Here is a 21,569-nt window from a genome sequence, read left to right as displayed (position 1 = left end):
TGGCAGCCTCCTCATTTCTTCCCAATCACAACGTTTGACTTTCACATGTTAGGGACATGCGCGCACACACATATGTATTAGTTGAGGGTTTGACTTTCACATGTTAGGGACACGCGCGCGCACACATATGTATTAGTTGAGGTCATTGCTCGTGGAAGTCTCTTCATCCCCACTTTCCTTGCTTCTATAACACACACATGATATATTTTAAGTTAATATAATGTGACATTAGCATAACCTCCGTTAACTTAAATTAATAATTACTACTAATATACTATATCATCACATATATGCATATCACTATGCACGTCAACTTCACTTTAAGATTCTCTCCACTTCTCTCATTTTATTATTATTATTTTCTTAAATATATCCCATATGCACATCAATTATTATATTAATATTTTTTATTAATTATAAACATTTAATGGTGATTTAATTTCTATTCAAAAATATAATAAATTTAATATTCTTCACTGAATCTTCCAAATTCACAAAATCTCAATAAATCATAGTTAACTTTAAATATAAAAATTAATGATTATTATCTACCCTTGAATTGCCGGGATATTACAACGAAGGAAAGACAAAAGTTAGAGATGATTAGACCCAAGGAAGTTAATTTGGACAAATTGTAGACATTCGAACAAGTTTTACTATTTTATTTCAACTCTCTCTTTCTAATATTTAGTCACTAAATTCTCCTAAACTCTTTAGTGTTAACGGCGCTTGAATCATCACATAACTCACACAACATTTTCATCTAGCACCGTTATTAAAATTTTGGAAATTTTTTAACTAAAATAAAAAATGAACAAAATGAAGCACCTAAATACCCAATTCATGAAACAACTAAAGAAGTGTCTTTTCCTAACAACCCAAGGAGAGCATGATTTATTGATCATTGCTCCATTGTTTTTATTATGTCAAAGACACCAATTGAATCATTAATATATAAACTTGGCATTTAGGACAAAGTTTTGGGAACCATTACCATTGGGGTTTAACAAATTTTAGAATGTTTTAATAAATTTTAATATTTAACAATTAACATTTAATGGACCAATAAAAAATTGACAGGTGACCTAATTTGGAGAACCTCACTCAATTCTCCAATCATTGCTCCTGCATTTAATAAAGTTGAATGATTGTTAATTGTGAAGGAGGTCAATATCATGTTCAATTTTAGTTCAATTAACTGATTTTTCAGCATTCCATCAAAGTAATTAGCTGTGATTAATGAGATCGGCATTTAATGGAGTGTCACACCAATTAATTAATTGTCACCTCCCAAATTATAAAAATCTTTTCTGCTAAATTACATTGTTAATTTTTGAATTCTATACTTCATAATAAATTAGTTACCATATTTTAATTTTTCACCATAGTAACTAAACTTAACTTTTGTTATAATTTAGTTCATGTTTTGATTTTTGATTAAATTCAACTAACGAGAATCGGCGCGAATAACTACTAAAATAAATTCAAAAATTATTTAATATTAAAATTTACATAAACCTCACTATCAAGTTTGGATCTTGACAAAAAATAAAAATAAAAAAAGGGTTTGAACTGCAACAAAAATTAAAGTTTCAATAACAAAAATTAAAGTACAATGATCGATTGCTTGCAAAACTACAAAGTTCATAGACTAATAATATATTATATCCAAATCTTTTCTAATTATGTGATTTGTAGAAATAATTATCTCTTTAGATATTGTATTAGGGATATGGGATTTACTTGTGTGCTTTCTGACCCAAAAGGATGGTCGGACGTGAGCTTGCACGTGAGCTTGCAATGGCAGGGAATGAACTCAGATGATCAGCACGGTAGGGGATGATCGACACTTGTTAAAGTGACAGAGTATCAGCAGACTCAAAAAAGAACATACATTGACTCTTGATAGAGCTGATTTATATAGAAAGATGAGAGGTCTTTCTACATGTATACTTGCATCAGGTGTTGCAAGGTAATGGAACTGGATATTCGGTGCCGACGAGACCTTCATAAAATGTGGATGGGATTGATCTATTATTAATGAGAATGAGATCCGAAACAGGTGTGAGAATATTTAATATGCAGTGGTAATAATGGTTGTCTCAGGCTGTAATTGGGTCGAGATTGGGTCAGGAGCCAAGCAGTCTTTAGGCATTCTGAACTGGGCCAAACTTAGGCATTCTGAACTGGGCCAAACTTAGTTTGATCGATACAGTCCAACTTGCATCATTTATTTAAATACTAATATACAACTACAACTTATATAAATTATTTTTCTTGGTAAGTAGAATTATATCACTAGTTACTTGGAACTTAAACTAGCTAGTCAACGGTATCAACTATTATTATTAGGCTCTAACTTCCGTAGTATCTAAAGTGTCATTATTATTATTATTATTAGTTCTCCTTCCACTTAAACTTGTGAGTTGTGGGCCTTGTCACCTCATATTACTTAAACCATTAGTAGGGCTAAGAATTTAACATTTAATTAAACCCACAACCTTAGGCTGGAAAGGTGATGTTTTCAAAGCCTTCTACTTACCATTAAACTAGCAATGGTGATGGTTATGAAATCCTAATTTTGATAGTAATTTTAGTTTAATTATTTTTAAGTGAATATAATAATAATTTAAATTGCATAAAAATAAATATAACGAAAATAAAATATTGTTATTTTAAAAAAAAAAAGGTAAGAAATGAAAACATGGGAGAAACACATAAGTAAAAAAATAAAAAAAATTCTTTTTGTAAATATAATTTTTAATATATAAAATAATAAAAAATAATTGTTCAATCTAAAAATAAATATAAATTTCATAATATATTCAAATAAATTCTAAAAAAATTAAAAATTTTGATTTAGAGATGAAATATGTCCCTAATCTCTTCATGGACATAAAAAGCATTTTTGATATTTTCTAAAATTATGAAACTGTCCGAAAACGTTTTCAAAATTGTAGAAATAAATTGAAAACATTTTTTGACATTTCTTGGCGTTTCAAAAACAAAAATATTTCAAAAATATCAAAATGACACCTCTAAACATTTTCATGCATCATAAATAATGATATCCTGTCGATCAAATTGTAATATCTCAGATTTTTCAAAAGGGCTTAAAAGTAATTTTAACATGGGTCATAGGTGAAATTATCAAAAAAGTTTGGATTTAAGTATAATTTTTTACAATTATAAGTACTGAATCGACTGCAGGAAATGCCTCAGAGCATAATTGTCTAATCAAAATGATATGGTCTCGATGAATGTCCTGAGATAGGATTTATGGTGTTAAAAGAAATGGGAATCGAGACAGTTTTCAGTACAGCTAAAATACAGCTTCGATTCAGCCTGAAAAACCGAATCATCGTAGGAGACTTTCGAAAAATAAACGAAACCTTGAGGGTGCTCCAATTTTTCGTAAGTATCAACCCTGGGGGGATTTCGGGATGAAACAAAGGTCCGAGGATGGCGCATGGACGAAATTGTCCTTATCAAGTAAATTTGAAATTATTAATTTTAAATTTTTGACATCATAATATAAATTAATTAGATGCTAGAGGGAGTATTAGCAATTTAAGAAATTCTCAAAGGTAAATAACTATGTAATAGAGGGATTTAATGTATATTTTCTTGTAATTATATTAGTGTAATAGATATAAATATTGTAATTACCCAAATTTATTTATTACTATTATTATTAATATTGATATTATTATTATTATTAATTAAAAGGTGTTCCCAGCAGCTTTTCTCGTTGCCCACCTCCATTTGCTCCAATTAGTTCGTAAGCCATTTTATGCAACCGATTGAGGCGGTGGGTTTTAAGGGAGTGTGGCCACGTGTAGAGATGGGAGTTTGAGTGGAAGGGGAGAGAGAGTTGAGTGACCAGCTGAGTGTGTAGAAGAAGAAGAAGAGCAACAAGCGAAGAAGAAGGAACAGAGGAGTTGCAGGGGAGCTCGAGGGAGTGGTTGTGCTTCTATTTTGGTTCAAACTGTTCAGGCAAGCCTTCTTCCCTTTTTCCTTCTCCTTGACCCACTGGTTGTCTTCCGGTGAGAGTGTGGGCTGGGCTTTAAGTGGTTGTTTGTATATATGTGTATATATAAGTTGCAGGGGTGTTGTGTTGTATGTGTTGGTGAGTTTTGTAAAGAAGTGCTTATATATATATATATATATATGTAGGTTAGCGTTTGTGTTGCTGTGTGCTTTATATATATATATATATATATACGCAGTGTATGTGTGTGGGCGATCGTAGGCCGAGAGTGCTGTGTGCATGGGTGAGCTGTGTTGGCCGAGAAGCTTATTGTGTGGGTGTGTATAGATGCATCGCTGTGTGTAAGTGAATATATTCATAGGTGCAGTGAGTGTTGTGAGTGTGTGCTTATTAAAGCTAAAGAAGGTGTTGTGTGTGTGTGCTCACTGGGGGAAGTTTAAGATGATTAATGGGTGTGTTCGCTGGGTGTGTTTTGTTCTATTTTAATATTGTTATGGTTATAGTTATAGTTATTGTTATTGTAAAGATAAGATTATTAGTAGTAAATAATTATTATTATTGTTAGCATAATAGCTTATACAAATTTTTAGCCTGGTGATGCTCTCGCTGGAGAAGGAATGTCACCCAAGTATGTATATATATATATATATAATATTGTAATGTATGTTAGGAATTTGGAAGTGGCAGGCACGTCCTTCTGTTTTGGGGAGCATTAAGTGTTACTATATATATATATATATATTTGTGTAAGTGTTGCTTAAAGTCTATAAGTACAACTTGTGGTATCTAAATAAATAATAATAATTATAAATAATATTAGTACAGAACACGTAATGTTATTTCTATTATTATCTTTCTTTCTTAATAATAATAATAGTAATAATGTTAGTAAATAATATGTATTGTAGGACATAATTCATTAAATTATATAAAAGTACAATTTAATAGGGCAATAGAGGCTGTAAATGTATCTAGTGTGTCTTAGCTACATTTCTAGAGAGCTTGTTCACTCTCTACCTTCTAAATAGAATGAAGATAAGTACATTCGGGTTAAACGCTAACTAGTGTCCATAGAGTACGGGAGTATATCTTGTAATACTGCTTTCTCTGTTCCTACTAGTTAAATACAATGGTATTTTCAAAAACATGTCTTGTATGCTCAAGTCAGGTTTATGCATTTTGGGGTTGTCCATTTAATCTTGAGTGTTTGTCACATGACCATGATATTATTTATTAGTTGTTACGCACGAGCATTTACATTTGGCCTGTGTTTTACTAGTTGGGCGAGGTTTGGCGGGATGCTTGGCTTACGGGGGCTTTGTATCCTGTTCGGTTTATTACGCCACCCCTTATTTGCTGCATTTGCACAGTCTTGGCACCAGTTTTTCAGATACAGCTGTACGGTGTCGGGTTTCTCGAATCGAGTTATTCAAGGACCCCTTGGCGTGCCCAGTTTTATCTTGGACGCTTATGCGTGCCAGCAGGTGTGGTAGCTCCCACCCGAGCAAGCTTCAGCTCATAATACAGGTACAATCTACCTCCAAGGTAGTAGCAGGTTTGTGATAAGGACTTGGGTGCTAGTGCATTCCTTATTTGGGCCCCAATATCCTGTATTTGTGCATTGTTACTTATGCAGTTGGTACCTGTGTCAGTTTATGAGATTGCATGGCATGTTATGCATGAGTTTCAGTCTGTTATGAACTTGAGATGCATGCTTACTCTTAGTACCTATTCTATCCATCTTTCTTTTATTTATGAGCTTGCTGAGTCATTTGGACTCACATTGTTTTCTCTTCATTCCAGGTAAAGGCAATGACCCAGTTGTGGGCGAGTCTAGTAGTTCTCGACTACTTGGTTAGGTGGTGTACAGGGCCATGCAGACCTAACAGTTGTCAGCCTGGGGATTTCTTTTTGTGCATTTTATCGCTTCCAGACTGTATTTTCTTTAGTTTATTTGGGTCTGTATGGTTTATGTTTATTTTGTGGCCGGTGTGCCAGAGATGTTTGTTATGCATGCCTGGCTTATGTAAGCCTAAAGGTTAGTTGATGTATAGCGGTTGACGTTTTGTTATATATGCCGAGATGGCAAATTTTCTATATCAGTTTTCTTTTGGTATTTATCAGTGGTATGCATGACAAGTTCTTCCAGATCAGGTTGTCTCTATTTTAGTAGGGCACTCGCTCTGGTTCTTTGGGGACTTAGGTGAGGGCCTTACAAATATATAGAAGTGTATAATGAATGGTAGACAGTAAGGGATGATATTTACGTGTGAAAGGCCAAATTTGCTATAATTAAGGGATAACCAATTAAAACATTGGGATAAGAAATTGGGTTAATGATAAAGATGAGAGATTGACTACAATTATTTGATTAAGTGATGTAAAATATATATATATATGCTGTGTGTGTGTGTGCGTGAGAGCTGTGAGAGAAGTAGAGAGCTTCGACAGAGAGGGCTGTCATGAGAGAGAGCATAAGGGGGAGAGAGCAAGATCGAGGGAGAAAGGGCAAGATCGAGAGAGAAGATCGAGGCCATGGAGATGGCTGAGGGAAGCAGCCGCAAGCGTCATGGCAGCAAGCGATTGAGCATGGCAGCTCAGTCGGAGGCGGGAGAAGGCGAAGTAGTGACTGTCGAGGCCATGGCAGCCGCTAACTCAGCGGTTGAGCGAGGAGGCGACGCGAGCAGTAGCTCGCGGTGCAAGTGGTGACCAACGGAGGCGGGCGGTGATGCTGGGAAGCGACGGCGAAAGCGAGACCGTGGTGGCCGCAAGGTGGTAGCTCGCAAGTCGAGCGTTACAGGTATTCGCGCGCAGGGGAGATGTTGGAGGAAGAAGAAAGTGAATAGGAAAATGAAGAAAAAGGAAAAAGAAAAAAAGAAAAAAAATAGAAAATTGAAGAAAATAGAGAAAAACTTTGAAAAATCTTAGAAAAATAGGAAATTGAGACTTATTAATGTTTCAAAGATTTTGGCAAGAAAAATTTGTTTGAGCACGTATTTCGAGGTCAAGACAAGCATTCTGAGGCAGCCAAAGAAGGTGAGTCAAGGTGAGAAAAAGCTCCTAAAAATTTTAGAAATTCAAGAATGTTATTTTATGAATTTTTATAATGAAATATTTGAGAAAATAATTGAGAATTATTTATTTTGGATTTATTGAGAAAAAATAGGAAGAAATAGAGAAACAAATAAAAAAAATGCAAGAAATTATGAAAAATAGGTTTTAATGCTTATTTAAATAATATGATGATTAGGATGCTTTGAGGTTTAAGTTGAAGTGACTTATGCGAATTTTGAGGTTGGCACGCAAATCGAGATGATGCATATATTTCGAGACAAGACACGGATATCGAGATAGCCCGATAAATTTGAGAAGATAAGTGGTACTTCTCAATTGGATTTAATTTTATAAAAATGCTTGATTTGTAAGTTGTTCAACCCCAAAATCTGATTTTAAGTAAACGATTTTATCATATTGTTATGCCTTGATGTGAGTATGTCATGTAGATTGCATTTATATGTCTTGATTTATGAAATATGCATATGAGCATGATGAGATTTACGATCATACGTTGGATGGGTTTGAGATTAGGTACTGGCGTCGTTGCTTTGCCAATGGTGCACCCATACACTCTGGTCTGGCAAGGAGACTGTAAAAATGGCAAAAAATCTTAAGGTGCAGTCGACCCAAACATGAGAGTTATGATGTTATATGCATTGCATACATACATGAAGCATTAAATATTTTGTTCCCTTACTTAGATGATTCATCATCTAACTTGGTCTTTGCCCTTAGAATATTCAAATGTTTCAGATGGAGATTGTAGCAGAAATGGGGATGAATGAGGCATGAAATGACACTTAGTAAAGTGCATGATGAGTTGAATATATGTTATGTAACCCATGTATTTAAGTTCTGCTACTTCGAATTCTGAACGTTTTGAGAAATGATGATGTAGAACCCTATTTAGGGTTAATGTTAGTCGAGAACTTATGTTATGTATTAAGTCATGTTAAGAAATTTATATTTCCGTGATGTAAGAATTGATTTATGATTAATGTTATGATGTTAGATTCGATTCTAGCTTCTGTATTTTATATTTATGATGATTCTCCTTAGAGATAAATGAATGAAAATTTTGGGATGGATAAGAGTAATGATATAGTTTATTCTTAGTTTTATAAAAAAAAAATTATTATCTCAAAATTATCCCAAATAATAACGCGTTCAAAAAATGGGGCGTTACAAAATTCCTTTTATCTTTCCTTACTTTTCGATACTAAAATGTATCATGAGACAAAAAAAAAAAGAAAAAAAGAAAAAAGAAATTTTCACTTGGCCCGTCATCCAAGAATATGAATAGATTTAAGACTATTGTTAATATTTCTTCTATAATAAATTCATCTATAGTAAATCATTATTATCTTTTGTACGATATTAAGAACCATCATTATTAGCATCATCTATCGCTAATATTAAAATTTAAGGTGATGTTACTTATTACACATTTAATGTTTTTTTTTAAAAAATATTATTGTACTTAATATTTAATTTTAAAATAATTTTATTAGTCAATAAATATAAATTGTTTAAAACTAAAATACATTTATTACAACCAAAACCCTAACTATTGTTCAATAATTACCAATAGCTAACACTTAAAATAAGAGGATATGTAAAAGTAATTATGAATCAAGTCTGGAAACGAAAGTAGGAGTGATTCATTGATGAGGAGTGGTCACGCTCACGCGCAATCCACGTGCCCGAATCGTCCCAACCGAGCAAAGCCCCGCCAGCTCAGCACTCGGCGCCTCACTTCCGTTCTCTTCCATATCGCTTCCACTGACAGTCAACGGATCGGTAAAAACGGTGCCAGACAACAGACAAATCTACAAAACGAAAGAAAGAAAGAAACGAAGAAAATCCTTTGGACAAAGAAGAGAAAAAAGAAAAGCACTGCGAACTGATCGGAACATTGCCGAAAAGCAAACCAAACCAAACCAAATTTCAATTTAACAACGGATTCATCAGTCCATGCCCGTCCACGCCTCGTAGCGACCCCCTTCTCTCCGATCGCAGTACGGCGGTTTTCCGATGGGAGGCGGCCGAAAGAGTTTCTCGGTGAATTCCAGCGACTACAGGCTTCTCGAGGAGGTCGGTTATGGCGCCAGCGCGACTGTGTACAGAGCGATCTATATTCCTTCCAATGAAGTCGTGGCCGTCAAGTGCTTGGATCTGGATCGCTGCAACAGTAATCTGGTTCGTCTCCTTATTCTCACTCCTATCCGCTGTTTGTGTGTTTCGTTTTGTGGCTCTGTACGTGCAATTGGATTGCTTGAGCTGGACTTGCGCGATGATAAGGTTTTACGAGAAGTTAGGTTGGGAGATGTGGTTTGATTTCTGTTGTTATGCTGTGGTTTCCGTCTGTTTGACTCTGCATGTGCTGTTTTTGGTGTTGATTTGATGGGAATAGCAGTGTTAAAATTGAGATCCGGGGATTTGATAGAGCCTCTCGTATTTGTTGTTTCTGATGGAAGTTGAGGTGTGTGATTTTGATACTGCATTGAAGCGTAGAAATTGCTGAATTTCAGTCTGTTTTCAGCTAAGACCAGGTCTGAATACTCAAGCGTCTATCGTTAGTTTGAGTGAATTTTATGGGGGAATTCAGTTGCTTAATAACGAACAACTTGTGGCAGATTAGATTTTTGGGATTATACCGTTGAGTCTCTCTTTGATTGGAGAGTATGAGAGTAACGAATGCATGTTTAAAGTGCATCATAGATGGTTAGATGATGAAAGGGCCATAATTTGATACAGGACCAATTTGGTCGTGGAAACTGATAAGTGTCTTTTATACACTTATTTTGGTATATAAACTTAGCATTTATACATTCAATGAGCATGATTTCTACTTGATTTGGTTCTATATATGGTTATGTAGATGTGGAGCATGTGTTAAAGCGGACATGGAGCAAAAAAAGTGATTTTGGTGCATTATGGAAGTGAAATAAAGCTTGGAGGCATGGTCGGGTATCAAATTAAAAGAAATCAAAAGAGTATCGAGAGCAAGAAGTTGAAAATGATAAAGCAAGAGGCTAAAGAAGAAGGCTAGCGGTCTTACAGCGGAATGCATACCGCTGTAGGACCGCTATAAGGTTTAGTTTCTGGAGCTCACGGTCTTACAGCGGAATGCATACCGCTGTAGGACCGCTTTAGGAATTGCTTTCTGGAGCTCACGGTCCTACAGCGGAATGCATACCGCTGTAGGATCGCTTTAGGAATTAGTTTCTGGAGCTCACGGGTCTGCAGCAACAAGCATACCGCGGTAGGACCGCAGTAGGGTTCAAAACTTCGGGAAAAGGCCGTTTTAAGTCCGTTTCAATCCAAATAAAAGAGAAATAGACTCCTTTAAGGTGTAAGACTTTGATAACCTAAAGAGGACTATATAAAGACTTATTCTTGGAAGATTTGGGATCTTTTTGGGAGAGAAGAGAAGTGGGCAGAAGATTGAAGACTTTACTATTTTTCTTTGCTTTTCTTTTCTTTCTCAATTCTTAGAGCATGCATAGCTAAGTGTTTATAGCTAGGGTGAATGATGAAACCTCGACTTCTAATGGTTTGATTTAAAGTTATTTGGTTTGCTATTTTCTTATCTATCCGGGTTGATTGTTTGTTATGTTTATAATGTTGTTTTGATGCTTGATCACCATTGAAACTTATTTGTGATTTGTATTGCTTTCGAGAGATTCAATACAGATTAGATATGGTAGCAAACAACGTAGGGTCCGATAATAGGTAGAGATACCGTTATGCCCTATGAAATCATTGTGTGATGATCTCCGTGATTGAATGCATGTTTATATGTTCGAAGGTTGACTAGAGATAGTTAATCTCATATATATACATAGAACTAAATGACCATCGAGAGAGGCTTTTGGTTGTAATTGGATTATCGATTTTCAACCTAAGATAAGGAATAGCAACACCTGAGTAACAAATAATTGAATCATAAAAGGTCGACAGTGGATTCACAAACCCTAGTGCCTTAGTCTTGTGAGTTTTAAATCAAAGCAATTATTTTGTTTGCATCTTTTATTCATAAATTAGTTTTCATTACAATTGAATTCTTTGTTAATGTGTGTGTTAGGTTAAGGTTAGATCAATTAGAGTAAACGTCAAAAGTTAGTCATCGTGGGTACGACACTCTATTCATCAATGTATTACTTGTCACGATCCGTCCACTTGCGAGATAGAATTAGCCGGACAGAAACTGATCTCTATATTGATTAGTTGCTGTCACTAGGAACTCCGATGATATGCTCTGTTGCTCAACTTCTTATATCCATCTATGGAATGCTAAGGGCTTATCATTGACCTTCTACCGTCTGCAATTGATCTTTAATCATGGCATGATTGTAAATTAGAATGGGAGGATGCTCCATAACTTGAGAAGGCCCTAGGTGAAACCTCAGTTAAATAGTAAATGTATGTAGAATTGCTTGCTGGGAAAATATTGTGGAAATTCTTGTATAGTATGACTTTGAACATGACTAGATTCACTGTTTTTAAGGTGTTATTTGGCCCCCATTAGAATTGTTGCAGGGATAATGACAAACCACCTCTCAGATTAATTGAACTCCTCAAATCTGCAACCAATAATACTGAATATTTCCTTATAATGCAACACAGTATGAAAGGACAAGGAGTATAAAATCGAGTAGATGTTTTTCTTATGGTTTTGGGCTTGGGCTCACCACTTATCTAATAGATGAATAGCTACCCATAAGGGACAAACCATTTCGAATAGCCACTTCTATGAGACACATCACTTCGTTGGTGTCTATTTGAAGAGATATGAAAGGAAGTTACGTTTCTCTAAATAGTTGCATCTATATACTGGTAACCAATCAAAATATACGTGAATTAGAAGTCATATCTCTTTAAAGAGATGCCTGAAATAATTTAATGATTTCCTTTCCTTTATTCCTTAATTTTTTAATATTACAAATTATACAACAATCCCCACTTAATTTGCATTATTAAACAATTTTAGATCTATGCATACATAAATGTACCTTTCTATTTTAATCTTCGCTTAGTGCAAGCATACCAAAGTTCTAATGCAATTATTGGTGTTATATAATCTTAAACCATAATTCCCCATGTATTGGAATTGAGAATGCCACACATATGACCTAAGCATGTATACAGAGAATCTTATTATAATTAATTGCACTATTATGTTCATGTGCTTCTTCCTGGTTTCATGAACATCTATACAACTTTTGCTTGAAGTGATGTCACTTCTCATGTACAGGTAGCTCATATGCCTTACATTCTTCTGTCATTACTAGCAAAAAAAATCTTTGGATTTCATTAAAAGCATATTGTTGATCCTCCAATATCTGTGATAGTTAGCACTAGAATTATGCGAACTATTCCAATCCTCCAATCACATAACAGTAATGTTGTTGCTCATTAAACCATCAAATAGTTAAAATCTAAAAAAGTTCGGGTTTCCATTTCTGGTGGTTATTTGATAATTATTTTAAACACATTCTTTTAATTCTTAATCATGTCTCTTTCATTATTGAAAGACTAATCATACCATCGTATCAGTCCACAATAAGAATTTGTCTAATATATTCATGTCCAGAAGCAATTTGTTTAGATATATCATTATAGTTTTTAAAGTCCTAAACATAGTTGCTTCACTATCATAGTGAATAGAAATGGGTGGCATCAACTCTGGCTGTAGTTAGTGAATTACAATGGACATTCCTAAGGTTTAACTTAACTGGGGCCAAACCTATATTTTTGCCCCTGTACTTTCACTTTTTTTTTTTTTTTGTGTGGCCACTATAACTTTTTTGTTATTTTGATTATACCTCTGGACTTGCATTTTTGAGTCAACCCCTTTACTTTGACCATTTTTTTCATATGACAACCCAAACTTTTTACTATTTCGATTACACTTTTGGACCTATATTTTTGAGTCAATTTAATCCCTGTACTTTGATGTGAACAAAGTGTAACGTGTATTTTGTCATCTCACTTTATCCTTTTTTTTAACACATGAAAGTATAGGGGTTAAATTGACTCGAAAATGGAGGTGTGGGGGTATAATTGAAACAACGAAAAATTCAGGTTGTCACACAAAAAAGAAAGCTCAAAGTGTAGAGGGTTAAATTGACTCCAAAATTAGATTTAGGAGCGTAATCGAAACAATAAAAAATTCAAGTGGTCACAAAAAAAAAAAAAAATGTGAAAGTACAAGGACAAAAATATAGATTTGGCCCCTAATTAGGGATGATACCTCTCACATCTTAAAAGTTGCACTTAGCTCCCTTAATTTTACGAGACATGTATCACTTTTCCCTGTCTTTAATTGCTCCTAGTAACTTTACACAGGCACCCCAAAGGTTTCAGAAAATATGCATATTTTCAGAAACTTTTTCCGATCTTTTCTTGTCATTTTTTGCTTCATTTTCATCCATACTACTAAAAGAAATAAGGTCTACAAAATCCTTATCCTTGGTTTTAAAAACGCTAGGGTTATCCCTCATTCTTGCTAAGTTTTCAGTGCAAGAAGTGAGTGCAATCTCTTTCCACAATGTAACTTGAGCCTTTTCATTCCATCTCCTGTCCCTATTGCTAAAACACACAAGCATTTCAAAATCCTAAATTTTTTCTCCCTCATTCTTGCTAGGTTTCAAAGAAATGGGCGAGTGCAACGTTTTTCTGCAATGTAACTCAAAGCTCTGCAGTCAGTCCAACTCTATAAATCACTTCTTGCACCTAAAACCTAGTAAGAACGAGGAAGAAACCTTATGTTTTATAAACCTATCAAGAATAGGGATTTTGCAACTTTCATGTCTTTTAGCAGTATGGATGGAAACAAAGCAAAAAATGACAAGAAAAGTTTGAAAAATTGTTGGAAACATGATTGGGTTTGCAGAGGTCCCGTTTCGGTAAATTTGGAGTAACAAAAGGACCTCTTGCAATCTTGTGAAACCTCAGGGATGCCCACTGTAAAGTTATTAATGATAACTAACAATAAGTTAATGGCTTCCTTTTTTTTTTGTGGGTTTTTTTTTTTTTTTGTGTGTGGGGGGGGGGGGGGGGGGGGGGAGTGATACAAGTTGTGTGAAGTTAAGGGAGGTGAGTATAATTTCCAAAATGTGGAGGGTATCAGTTGTAATTAGGTTAAACCTTAGATATACTGGCTGTAATTCACTCATAAATTTTTTAGGCTCTCCCTTTCTTTACCTTGTTGTTGCTAATGCAACAAACTTTATAGTAGAAAATTTTGCACATCTATTTCTTGGACTTCCATGAAATGATCCCACCATTTAGGCAAATTCACACAAACGTAGATTTGTTTTCTCCTACATAGTAATCCAATTATTATAACTTTTAAGTACAACAGGAAACCTATTATAAAACCTAGATCCTTCCTTTTCCTGAAATATCCAAGGATTCTATTATACTTTTCCAGAATGATATCCACATAGATTACTAGTGTATTTGTTAGGTAATAAGTTCTTATACCACTTGATGCAGAATAAACAAATATAGAAATAAATTCTGCCATGCCTACATTGGATCAAAATTAAAGACAGAAATATTATGTGGTTTGGCAATGTGCCTACTTACATGGGCAAAGGAGGAGGAAAAATTCATTGTGTGAATAATGGGATACAAAAGCGAAACTATCTCATCTCAACCCCAAACCCCAACACACCCAATCTGTCTGAGATCTCTATAATGCTCACAATTCTACACACTGAATAATCATACATGGAAGGTAATTTATAGAGAAAGATAGGTCAGAAAACCTAAGCTCACTGAGATTTGGATTAGGTTTAAAAATCTTATTTTTACCATGGATTGGGTGAACTGAATAAGAATTCAAGACAATCTTAACAATGCTACACCTTGACTTAAATTCCATAACCATAGCGAATATAAGTGACATAACCTTCCTATCCAGGGCTCTACTCAATTGCTATGTATACTAATTGAATCCTAGCAATGCTTGAATTTGGCTAAATTGACAGACTTGGCTAGCATATTTGTTGAATTGTCTTCTATGCTTACTTTCTTCATGGTGATGCCACCCTATGCAATAGAATCTCTAATAAAGTGGTACCTGATATCCAAATACTTTGCCTTTCAATAATATAGTTGATCTTTGGTCAAATGTATACTACTCTGACTGTTTCAAAACATTATGGTGATTTGACCATCTAAGTTGAGCTCAATGTACAAACCGTTCAACTGAAATAACTTCCTTGGATGCTTCTAATATTGCCATATCCTTTGCCTCCATAGTAGACTAAGAAAATGTAGGCTGTAAGGTAGATTTCCAACTGATAACACTTGCACCAAGGACAAACTATATCCTGTGAGGATCTTCTTTTATCAAGATCTTCATCATAATCTCAACCCACGTATGTTGTAGGAGCATCACACTGCATCCAAACTCTAAGAATGCATATGAGTTACCCCCCATTATCTCAGTGTCCATTTAATTGATTGCCAATGAGTTTTTTCTGGATTGGACAAATACCTGCTAATAACACTCATAGCATGAGATAGTTTAGATGGGTACAAATCCTGGCATACATGATAGTACGAGCTGCATTGGAATATGGAACCTTATACGTATGCTCCATACTTTTATTTGTATAAAGTGGGAAGTCTAAAATAAGAAGCAAACAGCATACTCGTGGGTTTGGCATTTTTCATGTCAAAGTGCTCCAAAACCTTTTCAATATACCTTTCTTGGCTCAACCAGTGTTTTTCTGCTTTCTTGTTTCTATGGATTTCCATGCCAAGGATCTTTTTGGTTGCTCCCAAATCCTTCATCTTAAACTGAGACATCTTTAGTAATAATAAGCAACTCCCAAGTGCCATCTTTATGCAACTCTGCATTCAACTTGTTAATTTCAGACACATCTTTGGCAGCAATAAGCATGTCATCTACTTATAATAACGGGAAAATAAAGTTTCCATACTCAACCTTCCTGAAATAAATACAACTATCACATTGGCTCATAGAATGCCCACGGCTGATCATAAATGAAACCTATATAACATCTTGGAGATTGCTTTAAGGTATATAGAAACTTATTTGATAGACAAACATGATCTTTTTTACCTTCAAAATGTTTCAATACCCACTTTTAGGCTGGTGCATATAAATCTTCTCCTCAAGTTTACAACGCAGAAATGTAGCCTTGATACCAAGCTACTGCGACTCAAAATCATACATAAAAATTAATGCAAGCAAACACATATAGAACAATGTTTAACAACAGGTGAGAAAAAATCATACAAGTCAGTACTCTCTATTTGACTGTAGCGTTTAGCTACCAAATGTGCCTTATACCTTGCATCTTCAACACCTGAGATTTCTTCCTTTTTCTTGAAAATCCAATCTTTCCAAATAATCTTCTTACCATTGGGTGGTTTCATCAAATCTCAAGTGCCATTTTCATGAAGCATTCGATCTCCTCTTGCATAGCCACTACCCAATTGGTAGAATCATCACATGAGATGGCCTCTGAATAGGATGATGGATCATTGACATTATCTGTCTCATGTCCAGCTGTCAATGCAAAAGAAACTAAATCTGCACAAGATGCATATCCCAAAGGTTGCTTAATTGTTCTCCTTTTCTTGCCACTAGCAATTGAATATGGCTCATGTAGAGAATCATCTATATTAACATTCAAATTTGTTGGAGAACTAAACTGAGAAGATTGTTTTGATGGCAAAGAATTTGAAGTCTCAAATAGCTGCTTTGTTGAAGCACTTCTCTTGTCTATTTCCCCCAACATGACTAGAACATAGTTGTCAGAGGTGCAAGGCGCACTAACACCCACTAAAGCACAAAGGTGCTTGGAGCTTGAGGTGCGAGACGCAAGCTTTTTAGATGTCCAAATTTGCATAAAAATACTTGTACATGATGTTTTTCACTATTTACCTATAAGGAAGTAAATGCAAACTAATAAAATCATAAATAACAAAAAACCAACACTATATTACTATAATAACAAAACTAATATTAACTGTAGCATCATTTCAAATTCAAGTTTCATAATAAGAGACAAATTTATAAAATGACAAGCAAGTAAAATGAGATATCATTTGCAAACATAACAAGTCATAGTTTAACATAAAGCAATGTTAAATCGTAGTCTAACATAACAAAACATAGCCTAAGTCAAAATCACATATAATATTTTAACGTAAAGCATTTTTTCAAAATTTTAGAGGTGCTGCTCATACACCAAGTATGCTGAGATTTGATGGTGTTTCAATCCTTTTCCATTTCTCTTTTCTCCTTCAGTGTTTTTATCATGTTCTGGGTTTTGGGTTCTATGAGAAGAGGTTATGAGATGACATTTGGGATGATTATTGTAATAAGGTTCTATGAGATGAGGAAGAGGCTAACGTTTGGGTTTATATTAGGAATTTATATTTTTAACCTTTTCTGAAATGAACGTCTTAAGTATCTTTTTCCATGTTATAACAAAAAATTGGTTGATGATCTTAAAAAGCAGAACATAGGCACACGCCTGAATGCATAGGTGTGCGCCTAATGGAGGGCCCCCTGAGCTATGCTGAGACGTCCTCTCTCGGGTGCGCCTTTGACAACTATGGACTGGGAAAATCTTTACTTGGGTGAAACATGAAAGATTCATAAAAAATCATGTATCTACTAATAATAAATTTAGTTGATTTATCAATCTTGCATCATAATCTGTATTCCTTTAGCCAGCCAGCCAGCATAACCCAAAAATATGCACCTTCTAGATCTAGGATCTAATATGTCATCTTTAATACGTGCATATGCAGGACAATGGAATATCTCCTAATCTGAATAATTACTAGGCTTACCTGACCATACCTCAATTGATGTCTTGAATCCAATGTGTTTGCATGGAGAGTGATTAACTAAATGGTAGGCTGTTTAAACTACTTTTGCCGAAAAATCTTTATCTAATATGGAATAGGATAGCACTATGTGGTGCTCTCTCCAAGAGTATCCTACATATTCATCCTTTTTTCCACTCCATTTTGCTGAGGTGCACTTGAAACTATACGGTGCCTGAAAATTCCCTAGGTTGTGTTAAACAAAATTTATTAAACTCAAATTATATGCAACAGAGAAAGGAAGAACACTTACCTTTTCCTGGAATGCTCCTGATAAGGGAGCAACTAATGTCTATTTGTTCCTTCAAACAATCATTGGGACTCCTCTCTTACCAAAGGAGGATAATCAAGCCAAAAGCCATCTCTAGTGACCAAAATAAGGCTATTTATGGTTAAAACTTCATAATATCTGGCCATTAGCACATGATTGGAAAGTTTGCAACCTACATTGCTTGCTGCCATTTGTTGATGGAAGAATCACACACTTTTTCTACTACTGGAAACTTGACTCCAAGAAATTAAGGAATTCAAATAGAATAAAATATTGGCTTGGCTTGCTGAAGAGGAAGCCAAAGCCCTTTTGTTTCTTGAAAATAAAGTATATTTAACTTCTTAAAATTGTGAATCAAGTTATGTAAAACTGATAAATTTTTATGTATAATGTCTAATATCTTAAAAGTATATCTTAAAATATTAAATAAGTAAATAAAAATTAATCAATTATTAAGATGATCATCTTCTAAGTGCTAACTAATCATCTTGAGGTTCAAAGTATCATCAATCTCATACTTCCCTTCACCATTATCATTGAGTACAAAGATATCCTCTTGTTCTTATCTTGATTCTCTTTATCTTCTTTCTTCTCAGCATCAAGCTATTTAACTTATTCACCTTCAACAGATTTTTTCCATTTCTTTTTTCAATCCTCAAGTTTCTTGGACCTACATAAAGTATAAATACTTTAGAAGATTGATGGATGTTTCGATTTTTCTTAAATTTATTTCTAAATTTGGGTTGGATAAGAATCTATTGATTCACGTGTCACTTCCGATTCTTTCCAATTTTTGATTCCCTCATAGATTCGTATTGATTTAGTTCAAATATGTATGGAATCATACTATTCCAACAACTATGGTTGCAGGGTTAATGGCAAACCACCTCTAGGATCAATCAAATGTCAAGGCCTGAGCCTGACAATTGTCTCTCTTCCTATTCGATATGAATGGGAAGATGTTCCCAAAGGAATAGAATACTGAACAGAGGAAGGAAAGAAGGAGAGAAAGAGAGAGAGATAGAGAGAAAGAGAGAGTTGACGGAGAAAGTAAGAACGAGAGATAGAGAGGATGAAATCTTCATATATTCTTCATTGATACCCAAGGAATAGTTAGGAGACGATTTATATAGTCTGCTAAGGCAGATTCCTGCAGTGAGGCAGTTGTAACTGTCTACTGCCAGCCATATCCAGCCATATCCACATGCACGTGGATTCCCTAGGCTAACAATCTCTAACAGCATTGGAATTACAGCAGTAAGTAAAAATGATAGTAAGAAAATTACAGCAATAAAAGAAACAAGAAATTAAGAAATTGAAAATTCTTCCTGGGGTTAAGTTCATAGCGTGACATCAAAGTCATCAAATCTGTATCTAGCAATTTCTTGTATAGCAACTTAGTATAAAAGGAAAGGGAATATATCAAGTAGGTGTTCTTCTTATGGTTTTAGGCTTGGTTTAACCACCTATTTGTAATAGATGAATAGCCTCCTCTATGTGACACACCCTTTCGGATAGCTACCTCATGAGATGCATCATTCCATTGGTGCTAATTTGAAGCAATGTTAATGAAAAGTCACATCTCGTTAAATAGTTGTGCCTATTCACTGGTAAGCATTCAAAATATATGTGAACTAAAAGTTGTCTCAGAAAAGATGCATGAAATAATTTTTAATCATTTCTTTTCCTCTATTCCTTTAGTATTTAGCAATACAAATTATACAAAATTTCCAACTTCTGCCTCCTACAAATTTTAATGTATCTCTTACTCTCTGTTCTTGCACCCACATTTTGCTATTATAGTATCTATTATGTATTTCTAGCTTGGATGGGCTAGGACTTATTTTTGATAATAGGATGAATGAGAGTGGTTTCAATGTAGGAGGTAGAAGATTCAAAAGATTGATTTTTAGAAGGGTTTTGTGTTTTCAAATAAGTTCTCTTTTTCTAGCAATCATCTTGAAACAGTTTAAGAAGGTCTTGGTGAATCCTTATAGACTATCATCATCTACACAAATGCCTGCTTTTGCACCTCAACAATTGGCTCCCGTATCTTTCTTGGGTTTAACTGGACATGTTTTTATCTAATTAGCTAACTCACTCTCCCGCATGTTCAACAAAAAAGTGCCTTTGCACCTGAACAAGTTGCTCCCTTATCTTTCTTGGGTATGAATATACATGTTTTCATTTAATTAGCTAGCTCATCAGTTAGGCATTGGGACCACATTACTTGGAAATTAGATGAGCTCTGACACAACTTGGTGTTTTACCACATATCAACCCAATTAATTCTAGGTTAATCAACTAAAGCAGCAACAACAACCCAATTAATTCTAGGTTAGTCAATTTGCTCCCTTAGTCATTGCAAATATAGGCTAATCGGCCTCCCTAGAAGCCGATCCGATTAATCGGTCGACGCTTGGGGCCTAGGTCGGCTGGGTTGCCTAATTTTCGAAGGTTTTAAGTTGGGGTTTTTAAGTTCTGAGAATTGACCGATCGTCGAAGTCAAGTGCCTGTGCTGTGCCCCGATATCTCTCTCTCATCGTCGCTGTCAATCGCCTCTTTGAAAGCTCTCTTTCGTTGCCGCTGCCAGTGGTCTCTCTTGCCCCCTAATTTCTCGATTTCCCTTGGCTGTTGCCGCTAATCGTCTCTCTTGGCCCCTGATTTCTCGATTTCCCTTAGCCCTTTGGCTGTCGCCGCTAGTCATCTCTCGTGGTCCTGATTTCCTGATTTCCCTTGGCCCCTTGGCCGCCACCGCCAATTGTCTCTCTCGTTGTTGGCTGTTCTTCCTTCGCCCTCCGGTACATATAGCCATCACCCATCATCAGTTTATATATATATATATATATATAAGTTTCTGATCTGTTTATTAAACCTAGAACTAATCTACAACAGTTTGTTTTTTCAGACTTAATTCCATTATTTCACTTGTCTTTTCAACTTTGATTTATCTGAAAATAACATAAAATTACATCAAAAACTTAAAAAAAAATAAAAAATAGCAGTCCGCTTAGGGCCGCCTAGGCGCTAGGCCCTAGTCTGGCGCTCAACTAGCACCTAGTACATTTTAGAATACTGGGTTTTTCCTTCCAATTTCTCGCTCATGTAGTAGATAGCTTATAATCTACATGTTATTCGTCTAATGTGAAACTTCCGCTGATATTTTTTCAGTCTTCCATACTAATTGAACTACTTTTTCTTCTGGTAATTGTTGTTTTCCCTATCACTCACTGTCTTTTACTTTTTGCCTCCTTACATCATTATTTTGTTTGTTAAATGGTTTTGATTTTGCATAAGCCAGACTTTATAAATCTAAGGTGTATCATTGTTTCAGTGCCATCTAATCCACGTTTGCTTTTTCTAATG

The 21,569-nt window shown here is 34.9% G+C and overlaps 1 protein-coding gene across 2 annotated transcripts in view; it reads left to right on the top strand.

Moving 5' to 3' along the window:
- Nucleotides 1–8,840: 8,840 nt before the first annotated feature.
- LOC127813004 (serine/threonine-protein kinase BLUS1-like) overlaps nucleotides 8,841–21,569 on the top strand; it is a 56,179-nt gene continuing 43,450 nt past the window's right edge. Inside the window, exon 1 of one of the 2 annotated variants that reach the window (XM_052353653.1) lies at nucleotides 8,841–9,247. In XM_052353653.1, the coding sequence (XP_052209613.1) occupies nucleotides 9,083–9,247 (165 nt within the window). In that variant the 5' untranslated portion in view covers nucleotides 8,841–9,082. The remainder of the gene's footprint in view (nucleotides 9,248–21,569) is intronic. The other variant, XM_052353652.1, reaches the window with a different exon arrangement.

This window comes from Diospyros lotus, chromosome 11 (genome assembly GCF_014633365.1).
Source record: "Diospyros lotus cultivar Yz01 chromosome 11, ASM1463336v1, whole genome shotgun sequence".
Taxonomy (NCBI): domain Eukaryota; kingdom Viridiplantae; phylum Streptophyta; class Magnoliopsida; order Ericales; family Ebenaceae; genus Diospyros; species Diospyros lotus.
The sequence above is the reverse complement of the archived record's forward strand: the minus strand, read 5'-3'. Positions and strand labels throughout refer to the sequence as shown.